Raw genomic sequence first — 22,219 nt, forward strand, 5'->3', positions numbered from 1 at the left:
TCGCAGCACCTGGTTATGGTGCCAAGTAAACCACCCTTGGCTAAGACCCACCTTACATCCTGTCAAATGTGCCTTAACATTGCAGGTGATGAACACAAAGGACATGAGGATCCTCACCCACCCAAAGGTTTAGGGTATGTGGTGATGGGAGAACATCATATGCTGATCTGATGAAGAAACCGATCCTGCTCTGTTCCACTGTCCATAGGTCTTGCCAGCCAATATTAAGTTGTTACACTCGCACATCTCATAAGAACATAAGAACATAAGAAAGTTTACAAACAAGAGGAGGCCATTCGTCCCATCTTGCTCGTTTGGATGTTAGTAGCTTATTGATCTCATCAAGCAGCTTCTTGAAAGATCCCAGGGTGTCAGCTTCAACAACATTACTCGGGAGTTGATTCCAGACCCTCACAATTCTCTGTGTAAAAAAGTGCCTCCTATTTTCTGTTCTGAATGCCCCTTTGTCTAAACTCCATTTGTGACCCCTGGTCCTTGTTTCTTTTTTCAGGCTGAAAAAGTCCCTTGGGTCGACACTGTCAATACCTTTTAGAATTTTGAATGCTTGAATTAGGTCGCCACGTAGTCTTCTTTGTTCAAGACTGAACAGATTCAATTCTTTTAGCCTGTCTGCATATGACATGCCTTTTAAGCCCGGAATAATTCTGGTCGCTCTTCTTTGCACTCTTTCTAGAGCAGCAATATCTTTTTTATAGTGAGGTGACCAGAACTGCACACAATATTCAAGATGAGGTCTTACTAGTGCATTGTACAGTTTTAACATTACTTCCCTTGATTTAAATTCAACACTTTTCACAATGTATCCGAGCATCTTGTTAGCCTTTTTTATAGCTTCCCCACATTGTCTAGATGAAGACATTTCTGAGTCAACAAAAACTCCTAGGTCTTTTTCATAGATTCCTTCTCCGATTTCAGTATCTCCCATATGATATTTATAATGTACATTTTTATTTCCTGCATGCAGTACCTTACACTTTTCTGTATTAAATGTCATTTGCCATGTGTTTGCCCAGTTCTGAATCTTGTCTAGATCATTCTGAATGACCTTTGCTGCTGCAACAGTGTTTGCCACTCCTCCTACTTTTGTGTCGTCTGCAAATTTAACAAGTTTGCTTACTATACCAGAATCTAAATCATTAATGTAGATTAGGAATAGCAGAGGACCTAATACTGATCCCTGTGGTACACCACTGGTTACCACACTCCATTCTGAGGTTTTTCCTCTAATCAGTACTTTCTGTTTTCTACATGTTAACCACTCCCTAATCCATGTACATGTGTTTCCTTGAATCCCAACTGCGTTCAGTTTGAGAATTAATCTTTTGTGTGGGACTTTGTCAAAAGCTTTCTGGAAATCTAAATAAACCATGTCATATGCTTTGCAATTATCCATTATCGATGTTGCATCCTCAAAAAAATCAAGCAAGTTAGTTAGACACGATCTCCCTTTCCTAAAACCATGTTGACTGTCTCCCAGGACCCTGTTACCATATAGGTAATTTTCCATTTTGGATCTTATTATAGTTTCCATAAGTTTGCATATAATAGAAGTCAGGCTTACTGGTCTGTAGTTACCTGGTTCAGTTTTGTTTCCCTTTTTGTGGATCGGTATTACGTTTGCAATTTTCCAGTCTGTCTGTACCACCCCTATGTCAAGAGACTGCTGCGTGATCTTGGTTAGCGGTTTGTAAATTACTACTTTCATTTCTTTGAGTACTACTGGGAGGATCTCATCCGGCCCAGGGGATTTGTTTATTTTAAGAGCTCCTAGTCCCTTTAACACTTCTGCCTCAGTTAGGCTAAAGTTATTTAAAACTGGATAGGAACTGGATGACATGTGGGGCATGTTGTCCGTATCTTCCTTTGTAAAAACTTGTGAAAAGTAATTTTTTAATATATTTGCTATTTTTTTCTTCATCTACGATTTTGCCATTTGTATCTCTCAAACATTTAATCTCCTCTTTGAATGTTCCCTTGCTGTTGTAATATTGGAAAAACATTTTGGAATTGGTTTTAGCTCCCTTAGCAATGTTCATTTCTATTTCTCTCTTGGCCTTTCTAACTTCCTTTTTGACTTGCGTTTGCAGTTCTGTGTACTCTTTCTGCGTACTTTCTTTTTGGTCCTTTTTTAATGCTCTATAAAGTGCCTTTTTTCGCTGAATATTTTTTTTAATTGATCTAATAAACCATTTTGGCAATTTAGTTTTACATTTAGATTTGTCTACTTTAGGGATGTAATTGTTTTGCGCCTCTAGTACCACATTTTTGAAGAACAACCATCCTTCTTCTGTGGGTGTTTTCTCTATTTTACTCCAATCTACTTCTGTTAGTCTCTGTTTCATACCTTCATAGTTTGCTTTTTTAAAATGGTAAACCTTAGCTTTAGTCATTACTTTTGGGGTTTTAAAAAACACTTCAAATGAGACCATCCATTCTCCCTGCTTGGCCTGGGAAACTGCCTTTACACACCTCATCCTCTCCTTGCTTTTACAACTGGACTACCAGTTTCCTCCGTTGAGCTGAGGTTGCCTCGTGCCATGTAGGAGGAGCTGAACTGAGACCAAGACCCCCTCTTCCATGCTGAACTTGCTCCATAATATCACTGATTCGAAGTGCAGCCTTAGCATCTTCCACAGCTTTCTTTGCCACCCATTTTCTTCCAGTTTTCAGCACAGGTGCTGCCTCCCTTACACATTTGTCGCGTGAATCTACTAATGTCATTTCCAGTCGGACCTTGGCGCACTTAAACTGCTATGTTAGAGCTGAGAATGGTAGTTGCAATATTCCTTTACCGTAAACTCCCACTCTGCTGAGGCAGTGTGGAACTCCCAACCATTTCCTGACATATGAACTGATTAAAGCTTCCAGCTTCTCAACTGTTGTCAAGGAAACCTTGTACACAGTCAGTGGCCACAACAGTCTTGACAGTAGACCAAACTGAAAGCACCAGCATTTCAGTTTGCCTGGTAATGCGCTGCGGTCTATGCTCTTCAACCCTACCACTGCTTGTTGTCTAACTTCTACACAAACTGTGTCCTTTAGATCCCCGTCGTACCATCTCCCAAGACACTTCACTGGCTTCTCGGACACTGTTGGTATTGCCTCACCATTAATGTAGAGCATTTTATCTACTACTTTACCTTTAATTATAGAGATGTTACTTGATTTCGTGAGCTTGAATTGCATTCATGCCCATTCAATGTTATTGGTTAATTTGCCCAATAACCGATTACTGCAGGCTACTGTTGTAGTCATGGTTGTCATGTTTGTCATGTTATCCATGTATGCTCAAATTGGTGGTAGTCGCATTCCAGAAGCCAAGCGCCTTCCTCCCACTACCCATTTTGATGCCCTAATAATTACTTCCATTGCCATGGTAAAAGCCAGTGGAGAAATGGTACATCCTAACATTATTCCAACTTCTAGGTATTGCCATGCAGTGCTGAATTCTGAAGTTGAAAAACTAAATTGCAAATCTCCAAAAGTAGGCTTTCACTAAATTTGTTATTGTCATCGATAAGCTGAATCTCTGAGCAATAATGCTGAAGAAAATCTTATATATATTAAATCTTAAAAGCAAGGTCAGTCGTTTACTCCAAACCACGGGTCTCTGCACTGACCAAAATATAAAGCCGTTTTAAACCCATGTTTATGTCCATTCATAGGGTGAACTTTTGAAAAACATGTTTAATATAAAATGAAAATAAAATGTATTGATAATAATTTAAAAATTACATTTTAAAAAAAATCAATGTTTTTAAAAAAAAGGTTAAACAGCTTTCAAATCAGCACTGTTTTTTTTTTTAATTTTTCAAATTGGGAACACATGCACGTTCTTCAAGGATCCAACACAGATTAGTTAGTGGGCATTTCACATGAGAGTTTAATTTGAATTATCACATTCTAATACCTTAGATTCCACATAAGTACAGTTTATATATGTAGACTTAATTTGGTAGCAATATATCACAATATTGTCTTCAGTATTGCAATATATTGCAATACAGATCTCAGCCCCAATACCCACCCCTAGCATAAATTGTTGCTAACATTTTGTCATCACTCGGGACACCTTTACATACATCTGCTACATAAAAAAAACTTTGCAAAAATGCATGCCATGATGAATGAAAATAAAAAAAGAAGAAAATTAAAAAAACATTTCCAGGAGAGAAATAAAATCAATCTAACAATAGGCTACTTCAATTATAGTAACCAGACAGCCAAAGCTCTGGCGCCATCTAATGGCTAATGTATGGCACACTTTGTATGTCAATAAAATAATTGAGATTATCAAAACACAGTACCATTAAGTTTGAAGGAAATGCAGATTCTTGAATACACTATAGGCTATATTGTATCAACTTTAAGACCCACAATAGTAGATTAGGCATTGTAAAATGAAATGTTACAGTGCCTATAGAAAGTGTCACAGAGTTTCATGCATTTAGAGCATTTTCCCCCCACTTATCTACATATCATACTCCACACTGTTAAGGGGAAAAAATTATATATTTAAAATACAAAACTGAAAGGTCATAACTGGCTAAGTCTCCACCCCCCTGAGTTAATACTTAATGGAAGCACCTTTGGCAGCAATCTTACAGCTGTGGGTCTGTTGGGATAGGTCTCGCCCAGATGTGGCAATATTTTTAACTGTTCAAGCTCTGTCAAGTTCCTTGGAGAGCATTGATGGACAGCAATCTTCAAGTAATGCCATACATTTTCAATTGGATTTAGGTCAGGGCTCTGACTGGGCCACTCAAGGACATTTACCTTTTTGTTCCTTAGCCACTCCAGTGTAGCTTTGGCTGTGTGTTTTGACCACAAAATTTCTCGAGTGTTCTTTTTGCATACTTCAAAATAGGATTCAAGATGGGCTTTCTTGCGTAATGGCTTCCTTCTTGACACCGTATCATACAGGCCAGATTTGTGGAATACTTGGGATATTGTTGTCACATGCACACTTTGACCAGTCTTGGCCATAAAAGCCAGTAGCTCTTGCAAAGTTGCCATTGGCCTCTTGGTAGCCTCTCTGATCAGTCTCCTTCTTGCTCGGTCATCCAGTTTGGAGGAACGGCCTGATCTAGGCAAGGTCGTGGTGGTGCCATAAACCTTCCACTTTTTAATAACTGTCTTAACCATGCTCCAAGGGATATTCAAGGCCTTTGATATTGAGTTGAGTCTTTGCTTTGAAATGCACTACTTGGAAGACAGAACCTACAGGAACTGCTGAATTTATCCTGAAATCATGTGAATCACTACAATTTAACACAGGTGGAGGCTACTTAACTTGGTGTGTGATTTTGAAGGCGACTGGTTACACCTGAGCTAATTTAGGATTTTGTTAAACAAAACGATTCCATGATTTATTTTTTTATCTCCAATTGTTTATTTGTTCTATGCTTTAATTTCAGAGTACATTGAGACATTAAACTGCTTAAATTTCAATAAAAACTGGAAAAATTGAGGTGTTCTAAAACTTTTGACCGGTAGTTTAAATGTAATGCACTTTAATTCCAGGCTATAAGGCAACAAAACGTGAACATTTTGAAAGGGGGTGTAGACTTTCTATAGGTGCTGTAGTTTTGTTTAATTATAAATAGGCTTGATACTATTTGATTTTTATTTTTTTGCCAAATTGACAATTAATATCAATGTTTATTTTAGAAAGAATTTACTTGTTTTTTTAGATCTTTATTTTTCAATTCAAGCAAAGAATGGGTAAAATTGACCTTTATGCTTTAAAATAAAAAACAGACTTTTTATGCCATTGAAAAATTTCTCATTTAGCAAAAACCTTTATAATCAACATGCAACAAAACCTTGGTTACCAACATTCTAATTGAAATAACGTTTGGTCACAGTTGAGCTATACCTTGTATAGATATAGATCCTTCACAAATTAAAAAACTAAAAGTTTATTACACAGACTTTTATAGCAGAAAATTTACCAGTAAAAAAATAACATGAACAGAACAAAACATTCCTCTCCCTCTCCTGCTTCAGGCTCAGCACAGCTGGACTCAAGTCACTGGAAGGTAAGGCAGATGGTCCCGCTTTGTCTTGCCGTGGAGTCTTCAGACATCGGTCAGGGTACTGTGCACAATATTGTTTAAGTGTTTTCCTCTTGCGCCCCATTTTCAAATCAAACTAGTAACTGTCACCGTATACCTATAGCAAAAGCCTACCTACACCTTAACCTGCTAATTTCAAAATAGAAGTGGTTTACCAACATTTATCCTATATAAATTTATTTCAGTCAAACTTATATTTTTGGGGAAATCGATGTTTAACAAGCTTTACAAATTAATATCGAAAAGTAGCAAGCCTACATATAAACATGATTTGGTTTGTTTGTAACTAACGATTTTAATCCAACACCAGTGTTTAGTTTGTGGCAGTGTAGCATCCCTATATAGCGGGAGTAACGCATGGCCCAAGCTTGGCCACCTTTTATTTTCTAGTTGTTTTTGAACGGTACAGCATTTTGTTTTTGCCTTTCTGTATTCATGGGCACTTCTGTAGATTGCCTCTCACACTAGGGCTACCATTGCTGCTACCCAACGGCGACCGGCAACACTCCAGCTGCCTATGTGTAAATAATAAAACCTGGATACCTAAGCGTCGTTTCGACTTCAAATCCTCTGTGTCTCTCGTTCTCAGCGGACACTCATACTGTAACAGAACACCCCTGTTACAGTTACCCATTTGGCCCAAGGGCTTGAAGATAAACTAACATTGTATTGGACATTTTAATATTACAAACTTGCGCCAAGTTCACATGCCATTTAAAAAGATTCCTTGTTGTGCCGACAACATTCTGGCTTGCAAGACAAGACAGTAACACACAAAATGCAAGTGCTAGTTTGGAGAAGACACCTGAAGCAGCAGCTGGTTTATTACTTTGATTTTGTCCCTGAAGACACATCACAGTTGCAGCTCAAAAGGGGAAGGCTGTCAGACCAATTACCAAAGCGCATGGCTCAAGCTTGGCCACCTTTTATTTTCTAGTTGTTTTTGTACAGCGTCTGGAGACTGCCAGGCTTCCTTTGGCCTCTTGTTTCCAAGGTGCTAGTCTGAATTCACTCTCCAGCATTTTCCCCCTGTGGACCGAGAATAGGAATCCATATTCTAAGAACATGCGCCAAAATAAGATTAAAAAAAAAAAAAAAAAAAGAAAAAAAGAAAAAGCAATGAGAGACATGCACAACTTCCCACAGTACAACCAAGACAAAGCCACCAAACCCTGACTCACCACCTTAAGTGGATGAGGTATAAGGTGCTGTAGTGTACCTTGCAGCAATAAGCAAGGTGCAGGAATCAACTGTTTTACAGACCTCTTCACAGCACCCTGACAGGTCAGGTTGCTGGAAGCCCCAATTAAAATGGCAACTTGAGACTAGCATCCAATAGCGAGTGTTTCTTAATGCTCCCAGAGGCAAATGTGGAGGAAGAAGACCAATTAAGAGGATATCATCTGACTAGGTTCATATAGGGAGGTGAGCAAGTGCCTGGGGAACACACAGTTTCTTGTACAGGACTGTTCTATTTTACAATGTGCTAAGCAAGTGGCAAAATGCAGAGGGTAGATGGACAAGTTAAACAGGGTCCCACAGTCCCCCCTTTTTTCTTTTTAAAAATGGACTAAAAATATATAGATTGTTTAAAATTACCGCAGACAAGCTGACAATATACTGACACAGAGTAGGCCTATAAAAAGATAAGAAATTGAATCATTCTGGTTGTAGATTCCTCTAAAAGCACATTTGAAGCATCAGGGATACAGTATAAGAAAGGAACGCAAAAATCAAGATTTTAAAATTGGAAAAAGGTTACAGTACGATTGGAAAAACCACACATTCTGTGCCAACTATAGAATATTTCCCAATACATTTTGTCAAGTGTGGTGCATTCCCTTACCTTAAGATATTCGGATACTGCGTGCAACGCTAACCTGCATACTAATATACTGGACCAACTCACAGTAACTGCAGACAATACAGTTCAAGGACTCCTGAACCCATCTGGGAAAAAAATAAAAATAACTCCCCCCCCTTGATGAAACCACTAATGTGCAGCATGCGATTTAAAAAAAAGAGATTTTGCCCTCTTTTGGGATAGAAACAATATTAGGGACTAATTAACAATTTCTATCATCTTTATAATATCCTGTTTAAAGACAAACAATTCAACAATTTTAAGGCATAATTCTAAAAACCAGTGCTTTTGATGCCCCCTACTGACCAATAACTTGTTTATGCTTCATTCACCTCAGAAAAAGAAAACTTGTCATCAGTTCAATCTCCTGCACCAAAGACACTTCAACAGTAGAGGGCACCTGAAGCACAGCAATAGATGCATTTCACTGAAATGTACCACCACAACAAAACCTGGATTGGAGCTAGTTGCAGATGTCCATGTTCTCCTGTGTTTGTCAAAAACAGCCCCCACAGTGCTTTTCGGTAAACTTTTCTGCTATTTTTCTGGTAGTTTCTCCTTTTTGTGTAGTATCACTGCTGTTTTGTCTAGTGGTTAAAGAAAAGGGCTTGTAACCAGGAGGTTCCTGGTTCAAATCCCAGCTCAGCCAGACTCCTTTTGTGACCCTGAGCAAGTCACTTAACCTCCTTGTGCTCCGTCTTTCAAGTGAGACGTTGTTTTAAGTGACTCTGCAGCTGATGCATAGTTCACACCCTAGTCTCGGCAAGTCACTTGGATAAAGGTGTCTACTTAATAATAGTAATAATAATAATAACAATAAATACATTTGACATTGTTGCTGTGCTCTAGTTTTAACCTTTTTTTTTTTATATCAAAACTATCAATTTCTTTTTCAGCACTTGATTATGTATTTATTTATGCTATAATTATCATTAGGTGTTGGCTTTCAGTCATGAGAATTGTCAATAATCAGCAACAAATAGGTTACATACAAAACAATTTGATTACCCAAATACTTTTAGCAAAGTAGGAAATTAGTTTTTGCATGTTATTTTTCATTTTACATGTTCTGTAAAATCAACACTGTGCTAGCTAGGGTAGTTTTTTTGTTTGCTTCTTAAATCTTTTTTTTTTTTTTTTTTTTTTTTTTTTACACAAACAATCTTATTTTAAAATAATAATAACAATTATTATTTAAAAGTTAAACTATATCAGGTCTTTGCCCTGGTATTTTTGATGTCCAGTAAAAATAGACCAATACACTACAATACATATTTTGCATAAATTAATCGTACCACCACAAATTTAAACAAGACACAGTAAAATTGTAATTTATGTGGCAATCAATCATCAATTGCAACACCAGTAAGGGAACCATCAGATTCTTAAGTTAAAAAACAATGACACATGTAACTGGCAAGGTATTCTTTTAGTCTTGGTTTCTGCTTATTCCATGTATTTATCCATGACTTTAACACGTTAAGTTCTGAAATAGCCTGGGGCCCTGCATAATTTAGGAGGTGGCCAACAACTATACTGGATTGCCAGTTTTGTTAAAATACCTTATCTCCTAACAGAAATTACAATATTAGTCAAGCTGTGACGTGAGAACCTTGGTCTCCTCATGTCATGTTCTTCCCTGGTTCTCAATGGGAAGGTGCTCATTCTCACACTAATTCTGTGTAGGGGTTGCACTATATGGACAAACCAATAACGTTAGGTCAGAAGACTCCTCAACTTAATCTGATTAATAGTAGCAACTTTCATGCTTATTTAACAGCATAACATTCAAAAGCAAACAAGCCACAGTACTGTAAGTCACTTAAAATTCAAACGGTTTTATTAAATAAATAAAATAAACTGAAGTATGTAAATGCAACTTCAGCTCTGGAAAACCTAAAATGAACAGGTATTTAATATTTTTAAAATGTCTATATGTTCCACTGCAATTAGAATGTAGTGTACTAGGGGATAGTGTAGATATTGAAGGAGGGTTTTGTTGGTCTGTGCAGAGTATAAATAGAAATAAAATTCCTAGTTATTAAAGTAATACGACAAGATTTTTAGTTTACCCAACCTTGACATATCAAAAAAACACTGAAATATGGCACGCTCACTGAAATTAAGAATGGTCACTGAAATATGGAATGCTCATTTGTTTTCATATTTATTTTTTTAATGTAATTTTGCAGAAAAATCCTAAAATGTCAGCATCATTTCTTTTTATTTCATTTAAGTTTGGTACTCACTTACTGCACTGTAGTGAGACCAAATACCTGTGTGTACTAAACAAGGCTTAAACTAAAAATTAGAAATACAAGTTTTTGGGAACAAAAACAAATGTTCCCAGGGTAATAACCTAGGGGTCTCATAAGATTGCATGGTCTGTAAACATGAAGTAAAAGAACCATGAGGTGGAGGTACAATGGTTAATTTCTACTAAACACCACCTGTAGTGGAACTTTGAGAGAACATTAAAATACAAAAAAAAAGAAAAAAAACATAAAGGAGGCAGTGTGGTCCAGTGGGTATAGTCTCAGGCTTGTAACCAGGTCAACAGTTCAAATCCCACTGCTATCACTGACCGACTTACTGCGTGACCCTCAGCAAATAACTTAACCTCATTACGATCTATCCTGCGGAAGAGATGTTATATCAGTGTCCTATTGTAAGTGACTCTGCATATAATGCACAGTTCACAGCATACCTCTGTAAAGCGCTTTGTGATGGTTGTCCACAATGAAAGGAGCTATATAAAAATATTAATTATTATTATTATTAAAAGACACTTTTGAAAGCAAGTGGTCTCTATCATATGGCCAGAGGTAAAATGTTGCTTCACATTATAAAGGGGACACTAACTCTAATGCAGCTTTCTGGTGAAGCACTACTGCAGCCGCCATTTTTAAACCAATAAAAATCACACTGATCATTTCGCCTTTAAAAAAAATAAATTAAAAAAAAAGTAAGGTATACATGTACAGTGCCTACAAGGTTTGACTTACATGGAATAAAAATGAATGGTTTTCAAGAGGGCAGTTAGCTTGTCTAACAAATAAGTGAGGTCAACCGAACATTCATGCTATAACAGAGAGGCTTTGAAATCTATAATGGACCTGGAAGCAGCAGATTAAACTCTCTAAATCTATAGTGAAGTGCTTGAAACATCCCCACTAATTAATAATGCAAATTAGCAATACAATCCTTGAACCGTACTGTCTTTAATTACTGTGAATTGGTACAGTATATTAGTACGCAGGTTAGCATTGCATAGACAGTATGTGGATATCTTATAAGGTAAGGGAATGCACCATACTTAACAGATTGGAATGTATTTATAAATCTTATCCCCCCCACTGCCTTCAGCTGCCTCCTCAGCTCACCTGTTTAGACTGCATTTGTAGATCTCTTGATCTACCCCTCCTAATGTTCTGGACTTGCCTGGCTAAGCGTCACATTACCAGATCCTCAGCTAATGCACTATACTCGCACTACTAAGTCATTCATGGTGTTTCCATGCAGGTCAATTTACAAGTGAAATGGCGATGCACATGCACGTTTGGGAGAATCTCTCAGGTAAATCAGGTTTGTGGCCAAAAAAAACTACAGAGAGGGATAGGGTAAATCTCATCTACTCGTGTAAATGACGAAACATACGGGAAAATCCACACCCAGTTTCGCATGCAAACCCTCATTTCACGTGTAAATGTTAATGAGCGTGTTCATTCTTATCTATAAATACTGCAAGGGAGCAGGTCAGTTTTTACTATAGATTCCAAGACGGCGATTGTATTGTTAGCAGTGGTGTAGTTCACCTTAAATGATAACGCAGGCAGCTTTTTTTATTATTGTGTTTTGCTGTGTCTGGTCTGTATTGCTGTATATGTTTATAGTTCTGTGTAAAACCACTTACCATGAACAGTGTTATGCCTGTGTTATAGTATTAATGCAGCTGTATGAGAGTACCCTTGCTGCTTAAATGTCTAACTGAATTAATTCCTGTACTTTTTATGATTCCAGCTACGTCCAAAGACAACGCGTGTCTGCCCTCCACGTCGTTCGTAAATATAGTTGGTGAACTGCATGTCATGTGCCAGCTCGATCGCCCAAAACAACGCAACAACCAACAAGACGTTCTCTCAGAACTGACCAAATAATATTGCAAATTAACATATTGACTGTTTTATTTGTTTGCATCATTAATATTTGACACAACAGTAAATCCAACACAACTTAAAAGAAAGGAGAAAATCTCTGACAGCACGATCACTGCTGTCCAATACAAACTGGCGGCTCAGATAACCTTCAGAGTTGCCAAGTCTGCTTATAATTAGAATTTGGCTTGTTTTTGAGAGTCGCTGGTTGGAACTTGCATAAATACCTATACTCTAACATGGGTTCGCTTGTTTTGAAAGGCAGCGTCGCTTTTTTTTTTTTTCTCGTGAGACTTGGCAACACCGGTAACCTTCCCCGTCTGTCTCACAGCAGGCAGTGCCAGTTTTGGGAACAAACTAACGCTGCACTTTATTCCGTTTCACATCCGCCACCTCCCTTTCATGTGCCCACTACCCACAAAAGTTCACTAGTAATCTTCAAAAAGAGCACAACTACTTTACGCATAGCTAATTTACATATCAACCTCCACCTTTCCCATTCATTTGCCTGACGTCAGGTGAAAAGCCCGGTTTATGCGAGTAAAATAAATTGAATGAATGGAAACCCAAAAAAAGCATTTTACACAAGACATTTCTCGTGTAAATGTCTCGAGAGAAAAAAAAAACAAAAAAAAACATTCATGGAAACCCTATGATTGCTGATACAACTTGTAATCCTTATTTCATCCTAGTTCATAATTGCATTCAAGTAGTATTATTTACACTTACCGTAAACTATACTGTATTTACATATTAATCTTGTAAATAGTCCCAAAAAAGTATAGCACACAATTACAGGAAAAAAAGAAAAAAAAAAAAAATCACAATTTAACTTGTCAGAGCTGCCTATAGTTTATCTGGAAAGTGCCCCTGAATGGAGCAATATTATAATACAACAATATTATGGAACTAGGTCATTGAGAATCTGGATACTAGTTTGTAGTAATATGATCATGTTTAATCTTTCAGCTCTTGTCATTTCATGGAAAACACGTGCTTGTGAAGAAAAGCGATTATATTTCCATTTTAAACTTTTGAAGATTGGTCAGCTGTGGTCTATGACAATGCTCTTGCACTTTGCCAGCTTTATTTGTTAATTATGTTGTTCAATATACTGGTAGTATAGAATTCATCCATGTACCGTGTGAAGATTTATACACATTTTTTAAAATTTTTTAAACAATTTCAGACAAAATGCAGTTGCTCTCCTTGCTGCACAACTACTTTTGTTAGAAAGAATCTGTTACTGAATGAAAACCTAGAGATTAATTTCCTTTGCTTTGGATAAGTAGGCCAATGGAAATACACCTGGCACACGAGTGGAATTACAGCCCCGAGGTCCTTTTGTACTCCCACATCAGGGAGTTGTTTTACAAGTTCCATGTAAATATAAAACAGTGCTTTACTGTACAAAGGACTCTACCTGTATTTTAACAAATACATACAGCATTCCACAATTTAAATTGGGTATTGGAAAACTAGTGCATTAAAGAAAAACAAATTGTCTGATGAATATTTAGTAAAATCCATTATTACAAACCTGGTTTCACATTTTTGTTGCGTAGCCTACTTTGCAAGTGCTGTCGCTGTGCTCAAAAAAATCAGTAACTCTGTAATCTACTTCAAAGCCCTGTGACCAATTAGGTAATTACACACAATGGCAGGGTGCAAAGAAAACAATTTTATTCAAAGAAGAAATTGATACAATTACAGAAATGGCTGGACAACACAAATCTGTTCTATTTGGCAAGTTGTCTGGAAATTTAACTAATGAACACAAGAAAGAGAAAAGTGGCACATAAATCACATATGCAGTAAATACTCTTGGGGTGGAGCAGAGAACGGTAACTGAAAAAGAAAAAAATTGATCGATCTAGTAAGTTGAACAAAATTAAAAGAAGGGAACAGAAGGGAGATGGAAAAAGACCTCAAATGAGGAGGAAAACATTTTCTAAATATAATTAAGTAGCTGTTGCTGGTATTGAGAAAAAAAAGACAGTAGCTCTTCCTGCTGCCTTTAACCCAATGTAACTAAACATCTTGTCATCCATCAAAGTAAGCAATAATGAAAACAGATAGCTATAAGTTATACAACTTGTTAATTAAAAGCATTATTATTATTATTATTATTATTATTATTATTAATCATCACCTTACCCACTGTCTTCCCAATATCTCCACTGGCAAAGCGATCGGCAAATATATCACAACATGTTTGAACCCCAAAACTACTGTTTTAGTTATTGAATATTTTTTTTTCTTTTACTGTCCATTGCACTGACATTACAATTTGTTAAACTTTCCCTCTCTCTAGCTATGGTGAGTGTTCCCTGAAAAAATGTGTTAGTAGAACAAAGACTTGTTCTGTATACCGGATGCACTAATTAAAATAAATGTCCAAACCAAGTTTCATTACTGAAGAAGGGTTTCTCCAGATAGATAAAAACATGTGACATACAGACAGTGCATATCTACAGTATCCCTATATAACCTGTGCTAAAGAATGGTCTTTTGCAAGTTAAATCTCAATTGCAAGAGCCATTGTCTAGATATAGTAACACTTTTGCAGCGTCACATACTGCACATATTGCATGTATGCCAGCCTCTACTACATTATATCCTTGTATCCAGGCATATGTCAGCAGTAAAGACACAATGTTTTCGATGCAGTAGGCGGGGTTTTGTGGGACCCTGTGCAGCATTATAGCAACAAATCCTAAAGTAAATGCAATATTGAATTGCATTCTTTTTAGAGCACTGTATACACAAGCCTAACCCTCTGTGAAGGGAAACTAAAACAAACTAAAGAAAGGACTTGATGTGTTAGATAGCTGAATGTGCTATGGAAGGTTACATCAACTGTACTTGTAGAGCAATCTGTAAAACTGGAATGGCTACTTGAATTATTTGTGACATCTGGGATTCAATAAACTCCAAAACATCACTGATGTTCACTGTGGGTCGTTATCAGTAACCTGGAAGTTTAACCAAGTGTTTTGCCTAGATAAGCTATTACCACGTCAGAGCAAAGGGTTCACAGTTGCAAACTACCATAATAAACTTTGACATTAATCAATCAGTTAACTGAAACGTAGTGTAATTTAATAGTCACCAAAAGACTTCCAGAATCTGATGCAAGTTAGCTGCCAAAAATCACATTTTCTCTTTACAATTAATTTTTTTTTTTTCTTTTTTAAACAGTGATGCTGTTTGTAGGACAATGCATCTGTTTTCATGAAAACACGTAGGCTACTTCCTGTTAGCCCTAATTACAGCAATACTGAGCGGCTGGTAGTAAGAGATGCACCAATGTTTCAATGTTGAAAAAAGTGGTCAGACTTCTATTTTGCATTTTGTTTACAGGTTTCTGGGAAGTGAATCTCTCTATTTTTAGTTTTAAGAGGAAGCTAATACAATAGTACTGTGTGTGTCAACTGGAGGGAGAATAGCACCCTGTGACATACATAGTACACAGGTGTGCAACAATGCTGCAAGGAGCTGTGGGGAAATACAGTACAGTTACCCCAAAATGTTTTGTGCTCGGTCCACACTAGAGATAAATGGATTTAAATATGTGTCTACTTACCCTAGCTAATTGTAAGCCTTGACTCTGCTGTAAGTTCACAATCTACTCTAGATTCACAGTACTCTCCACGTATAAGAACACCTCCTAAGATAACACTTTGGCTGAGGGAACAACCTTGTGGTGAAACAGAATTTTTCCATTGTAAATATTCCGCCTAAGGAACAGGAACTTCGCTTAAAGAACACCTTGTTGGCACTGATAGCGATTCGTTGCTAACCGATTCAAAACTGATACAGTACTGTTTTGTCACCTGATAACTCAAACTCAAACGATGTATTCAATCTTTTCAAAACTGACTGGTTTATTCAATCTTTTCAGAACTGCCGTAATTTATCATTGCCTCCTTGTTTATTCTGACTTCGACGAGCGTACCTCATCAGTACAAACATCACTGTTTCTCTTGATACAAAGTTGGAACAAGAGAGTGACAGAATCCTAGAACACAGCTGTGTACTAACACAATATTTCAAAGTGTGCTTTATCTATCATGTTGAAACAAACTAAAACATGACCTCCGATTCAGATATTTAATCAGAATACTGTATATTTATTAATATTTATATTACAACTTCTGACTGTTGAGCAACAACATAGTTGTTTGGTAAATTGGGGCACCTGTTTTTGTTAGGAATTTCAAATCAAAATGATTAACCTTCAAACTTACCACACAGGTATTTGAAACACTCAAGCCCAAGCCAAGAGGCCCATTTTGTTGAATATTTATTAAAAAGTGTGGCAGACAGACAGATAAGGGTCCACATTTTGAATTAAGACCCATAAAAGAATGCATAATATTGACACTAGGCCTGTCCATGCTGAACAGTGTATACCGTCGACAGATGTTTTTGGATTCTACGAAACTGGGAAATACACACTCAAGCTCTATCAGTATGCTGTAAAAAGATATGTCATGGAGCATATTAGGTGTGGTTTCAAGCTGTATCTTCAACTACAGTTGCCAAAACAAAAGAAAGAATATCAACGAACACTTGAGCGCTGGAGGACTGATTTTTTGCCTTGGGCTGTGGGTCAGGCAAGCTCTGTGCTTGTGCATGTAATAATCGGGACTGACAGTTCAAGTCGAAGGGACTGGGCCCTACAATAACATAACCAAGAACTGACCCTAGTACAGCTGTCCCAAATCAATTTCCATCAAGTGGAGCGGAGGCTTACTTGAATAATTTATACTGCTGCTGAACGAAGTATCCAAAAAGCCTCCTCAAGTTAATGGTGACACTTCATTTTTTAATAAAACATCTCAGGGAAGTAGATTATACTAGTCAAATACCTTACATACCATTACATTAAATAACATGTTTTGTAAATAGCACATTTAGCTTAGTTGTGACATTAAGGAGGGAACTGCAAATAGTATCAACAAACCTTAAATGCTGCTGAAATGGAGAATCACATTAAACATGTTTATTTATTCAATGTCTAAAGATTTTTGATGCTTTACAACAGTGGCGCACAACTCAGGTCATGCAAGGCTGGTGTCCCTCCTGGTTTTTGTTCTAACTATACCCTAAGTTAGTGAATTGGACCAATTAAGCTTCTAATAAGGTCCAATAAAGTACTTTAGGGTGCAGCTGGAATAAAACCCTGCAGGGACACGGGCTCTCCAGGACTGAACCACTGCTTTACAAGTATTTCCAGTTCCACCTTCCAACTTATACTAAGGCACATTTCTTAAATCAGGGTTGGAATAAAATACTCAATTTGCAAAGCAGGTTTAACTGGGTGATTTAAACTATTATGATCACAGTAAAACATGCATTGCATTCAAGTCTAGTTTCCACTTAAAAATACACAGTTGCCTACACAGTTATAAAACATTTGTTATTGTCATTTTTAGTTACAGAAAACTGTAGAACGTGTTTGAATGAAAGCCTACACATACAGAGACAAACCTGATGCGACTAATACTGGGTAATGCGGATATGACATTTGTTACAGGGCAGGTTATAATTGACGAACCAGATAAATACCGGTACAGTTCTATAGCTCCAACACCAGTACCAAATAAAATTTACTATATATTTTTCCGACTGATTTATGACAGAATGTGGGTCTGGTTACCAGCATAACCGATCAACACAGGATGATACATCATGTCTACTTATTTGTAAGGTTCGATTTGCATAACAGTGAGCATTGTTCAGTATGGGGTTGGACCAGTATAAAATACCATAAGAATGATTAGCATGTCTTTTTCACTTTACCTTTCGCCTCGCAGTCAGCGCAGTATTTGTTATCCTCTTCTCTCAGCATTTTGGACAGGATGGCCTGGTGCTGCTCATTCAATTTCAGAGCCTTTTCCCTTTCCGACCGCGTCGTCATTTCTCAGCCGGTATCCTTTTGTATTTTGTAACGAAACAATACAATTCCCAAAACAATGATGGCTAAATTAAATGTTTTAAATACACTGTCATTCCCCGGGTTTTGAAAATTACTAGCAGGAATCAGAAGCAGCAGCAAATTGTGGCAGCAACCAGGAAACACCAAGAACCGGAACTACAATCTACAACGACTGCTACAACTGCAGGATACCCAATCCGCCTGAAATGAAATAGTTCACCCTATGTAAATTTAGGTTTAAGTAACGTGTAACTGTTCAACTGGAAATGTCGAGGCAAAACGTTAAACGAATATTATACATGGTTATGTAAAATACTGATGTCATAATATTGGAAAACACACATTGCCTTATAATATAGATGTGTGTTTTTTAATATTCCTCCGCAAACAGGTAAACTTTTGAGGTCACTGACATTTCGAACACACCTTTGTGATGTGTGTTCTTCAAACCAGGACTGATGTTGATTGTACAGTAGTGATTATAAAGCCAAAAACTGACAGTTATCAAACAAGTGTTATCGTGACCATTGACAGCTGGGTTTTTCTCAAGCAGCAGAGCATTTTCTAGAATTAAGGATTTGGCTTTTACCAGCACGTTATTATTAGACAGCTGTCTTGGAATTCCCGAAATGACAGGGAACTACAACTTCAAGATTTTTTGAGGTTATGATGAAAATAAAGTGTAAAACAATTGGTGATGGAAACCCCCAAATAATAATAATAAAAAAGTACCAGTAAGTGAATAACTTTTCTACTGAGTATTGTATTATTATTATTATTATTATTATTATTATTATTATTATTATTAATGTGGACATATACAGAAGTCTAATAAAACGTTTGTAAGATATCTTTGTCAACTTGTTGCTACTATATCACCATATCACCTCATGTCATCCACTCCCCCACTCCCACTGGTTTGAAATCTGTTTTTTATTCAGATTTCTTTTCTAGGCTATTATTAAGAACCAAAAGTAGTCTACATCAGTTTCAAAGTTTTTATAATTAATTGAAATAGTCTTGGTAAGATTCTCAAGGTAAACATTTGTTGCACTACACGAATGCAATTCTGTGACATGATGAGCAATTGGAAGAGCTTCCTTGAGATTTTGACAACTGGTAAATTTTAGCCTTTTTAGCAACTAAAAGAAACTCATGAAATAGAAAGACCCGTCCTCTACTTAATGGAGAGATTGTGTGTTAAATAGATTTGACTGCACAAGTATAGATTCTACGTTTCTGGGGGAAGATTATTTCCTCAACCACAGAAATATCTCAGACTGTTTTTACCATATATGCTTTTTTAAACACCATCTATCCCATGAATGGCTTCAGATCTTATCACCACTACATTGTAATTGTACAGTATGCATTTTTTTAAAAACTATTGTAACAGATAGCAGAGAATGTGTAATAGAGAATATGAATTATGTTCCCAAAACGTTTATTTATTTATTTTTTATTTAAAATATACTCCAGATTATGGTGCTATCAGTGTGTATTGCAAATTCAGAAAAAAAGAATTGTATAATATAAAAACTTACTATATAGAGCTAATGCATTTATGCTACTGAAAAACAGGTACAATATACAACTAAATTGTTACAGCATTTTCTATACACAATGCTTAATAAAATAGATGTCCTGTTTTCATGCCATTTCTAAAAACTATAACTTACAATAAAAATAAAAGAACACACAGCCAAGGGCTTCAATAATTATATGTATTTATTAAATTAAACTGCATATGGTGCATTTAAATAACAGGAATACGGTACATGCCAGGTAGTAGTAATGTCGCAAGATATAGGACTTAATTTTCCCAGTGTGGAAAATTCAGGCCACAGTGAGTGTTTCAGAAGTCTGTAACCATAGGCCAAATATGTCATAAGTTTTAAGTGTTAAATTCATCATCTATTAAGTATAGGTGTGAATAATTTAGTAAGCCCCTTATTGAAAAATATAATTGTCATTTGCTACCACATATTCTCCACCAGGCACATCTGTGAATCTGTCAGCTGTTTCTTGAGTTGCTTTCTTTTTTGGAAAAAAATAAAATAAAAATAAGGTCTGACAACAGGAGGAAAGGGAATTTGTTCACTATCTTTTTTATTTTTCACTGATCAATGTATTTCTTCATCCTCTTCACTTATCATTTCTTAGACAAGACATGCAAGTATATTATAGCTTTCATGTTAGAAATCAATGCATCGTCCCTTTCTCTCCCAGTCCCCATATCGAGTTGGCTCAGGGCCTCTTGGTCCTCCTTTCTCTTTTGTAGCTGGGTTTATGTCATCAGGAAATCCTATAATGAAATAAACAACAACGATTTATTTAAATAATAGAACAGTAGCCCAAGAAAGCAACCCCCCAGCCCCCCCCCCCCAATACTATTACCAATATGAACTGTATGGTCATGAAAAAGTGATTCATAAACAATACATGGAACACAGTACTTACTTTCAAGAGGATCCCTCTCCTTGAGAGCTTGTTCAGGAACATCAAATCGACCTTGTGGGGTTTTTGGTGTCCTTAGTGGTGTTTTCTTGGCTTCCGATTTCCCATCAGAGCTAGCCAACCTCAAGGAAGCAAACTGCCCTGTTGCCACATAAAAGAAAGGTTAAAAGCATTTAACTTGGGTACTTGGGTCGTGGGGCTGGGTTTGACCTTCATCATAAAATAACAACAGCAATATAGTTATTCCGTTTTTGCACAAAAAGAAAATAATTCCACTATATGTTAATGCCACAGAGTCGCATTACTGACTGCACTGACACATTTTCTAACTCGGTAGCCCTGGACTACCTTAGATTCGTACCAATCCACTCAGTCAGAATAAAATACATTTTAGCAACTACAAATTAATTGCTATTTTAAAACTGTTATCAAACAAACAAAAGTAGACATATAAATAGAAAATGACAATTAACTGATAAAAATAGACTGCACAAAGTCGATTACTCTGACGGTTTCGAAACATCAACATTGACACTGACGAAACAGTCGAAACTTTCTTACCTGAACGGTGCCTTGGTTCCCCGAGCAGTGCTCTGCGTAATAATATTCCCTGTGCTCCAAAACGTAAACAAATTAAAGGCATCCTCGGACCCCTCGTCAGAGTTCCTGTTCGGTGTTATTTTATAACAGTACTAGTACTCCTGCAAACATCACTGTGGACTCAAGCTAAAGCAAACGCCTGCATAGACGTCATCAAGAAGAGACACGCTTACTTTGCGTCTGCTTTGTCAAAGTTTTCTTTAAAAAATAAAAAAAATAAAGTTAAATAAATAAATAAATAAATAAAACAACTCAGCTCTATATCCAGATGCTACTCCATAGCACGCGGCACATCAGCCGACGTTACTAATTGCTGTGAACCTTCGCATTGTCCGTGATGTCTGCATTGCGACAACTACCTCCCGCTTACGTCATCGGTGTCTTTCAGGCAGAGCGTCCTGGTCGCCAAGGTGACCCAGCTGCGATAATTATTCCGCGGTTGTCGTCAGAGTTTCAGTTCCGGTTGTAGTTTCGTCAGCACTCTCCTCCTGAACTACAGAAAACCCAGCCTGGTCGAGCAATACTTTTAAAAATGTTTTTTTTTTTTATATAAAACGACCTGCAACATCTGAAGTTTTTCTCTGTGTTTTTGGCGAATATGGAAGACAATTCGCGCAAAAATAAATAAATAAATAAATAAATAAATACATTCCAAAATAAATACATTAATTAAACACGAAATAAATACATACATACACTTTTTTATGTAATGTTCTTAGATTTATTTATTTATATCGTTATTTATTTTATTTATTTATTTTTTTTAAATTCTCACACGATATTCTTGCTATAGTGTTTGTCATTGAGCGCCAATCACACTGGAACGGCGGGACAGTCAAGTAAGTGAATCGATGATAACTTTGTCCGGGGGTTTGTAGGGCCGTTGACTGCAGTTGTAAGTTGCAACCGGTACAGCCGAAATTGGAAAACAATACGTTTGTTAGCAGAGAAATAAATAAAAAGACAACGCTTCCCCCCCCCCCCCCGATTTTAAAGAATTAAATACAAACGCGATTTTTGGCTTGTTTCACCATCAGATTTGTGTATGTATTGTTTATGTATTTACTTTTTGTTGCCAAACCATATGCCCTGTCTCGCACAG

General features: G+C 36.8%; 2 protein-coding genes across 3 annotated transcripts in view; both read right to left on the reverse strand.

Annotated features, from left to right (window-relative positions):
* Positions 1–18,232, reverse strand: part of LOC121315735 (stromal membrane-associated protein 1-like) — an 89,605-nt gene extending 71,373 nt beyond the window's left edge. For both annotated transcript variants that reach the window (XM_041250099.1, XM_041250098.1), the window contains exon 1: positions 17,925–18,232. In XM_041250099.1, the coding sequence (XP_041106033.1) occupies positions 17,925–18,042 (118 nt within the window). In that variant the 5' untranslated portion in view covers positions 18,043–18,232. The remainder of the gene's footprint in view (positions 1–17,924) is intronic.
* A 1,538-nt stretch (positions 18,233–19,770) lies between these two features.
* sdhaf4 (succinate dehydrogenase complex assembly factor 4) lies at positions 19,771–21,412 on the reverse strand. The gene is made up of 3 exons (XM_041249305.1): positions 21,079–21,412; positions 20,521–20,658; positions 19,771–20,365 (listed from the first exon to the last, which is right to left on the reverse strand). Exons 1-3 carry the CDS (start codon positions 21,158–21,160, stop codon positions 20,256–20,258), a joined length of 330 nt encoding a protein of 109 aa, XP_041105239.1. The 5' UTR covers positions 21,161–21,412; the 3' UTR covers positions 19,771–20,255.
* Between the last annotated feature and the right edge of the window lie 807 nt (positions 21,413–22,219).

This window comes from Polyodon spathula, chromosome 5 (genome assembly GCF_017654505.1).
Source record: "Polyodon spathula isolate WHYD16114869_AA chromosome 5, ASM1765450v1, whole genome shotgun sequence".
NCBI lineage: Eukaryota > Metazoa > Chordata > Actinopteri > Acipenseriformes > Polyodontidae > Polyodon > Polyodon spathula.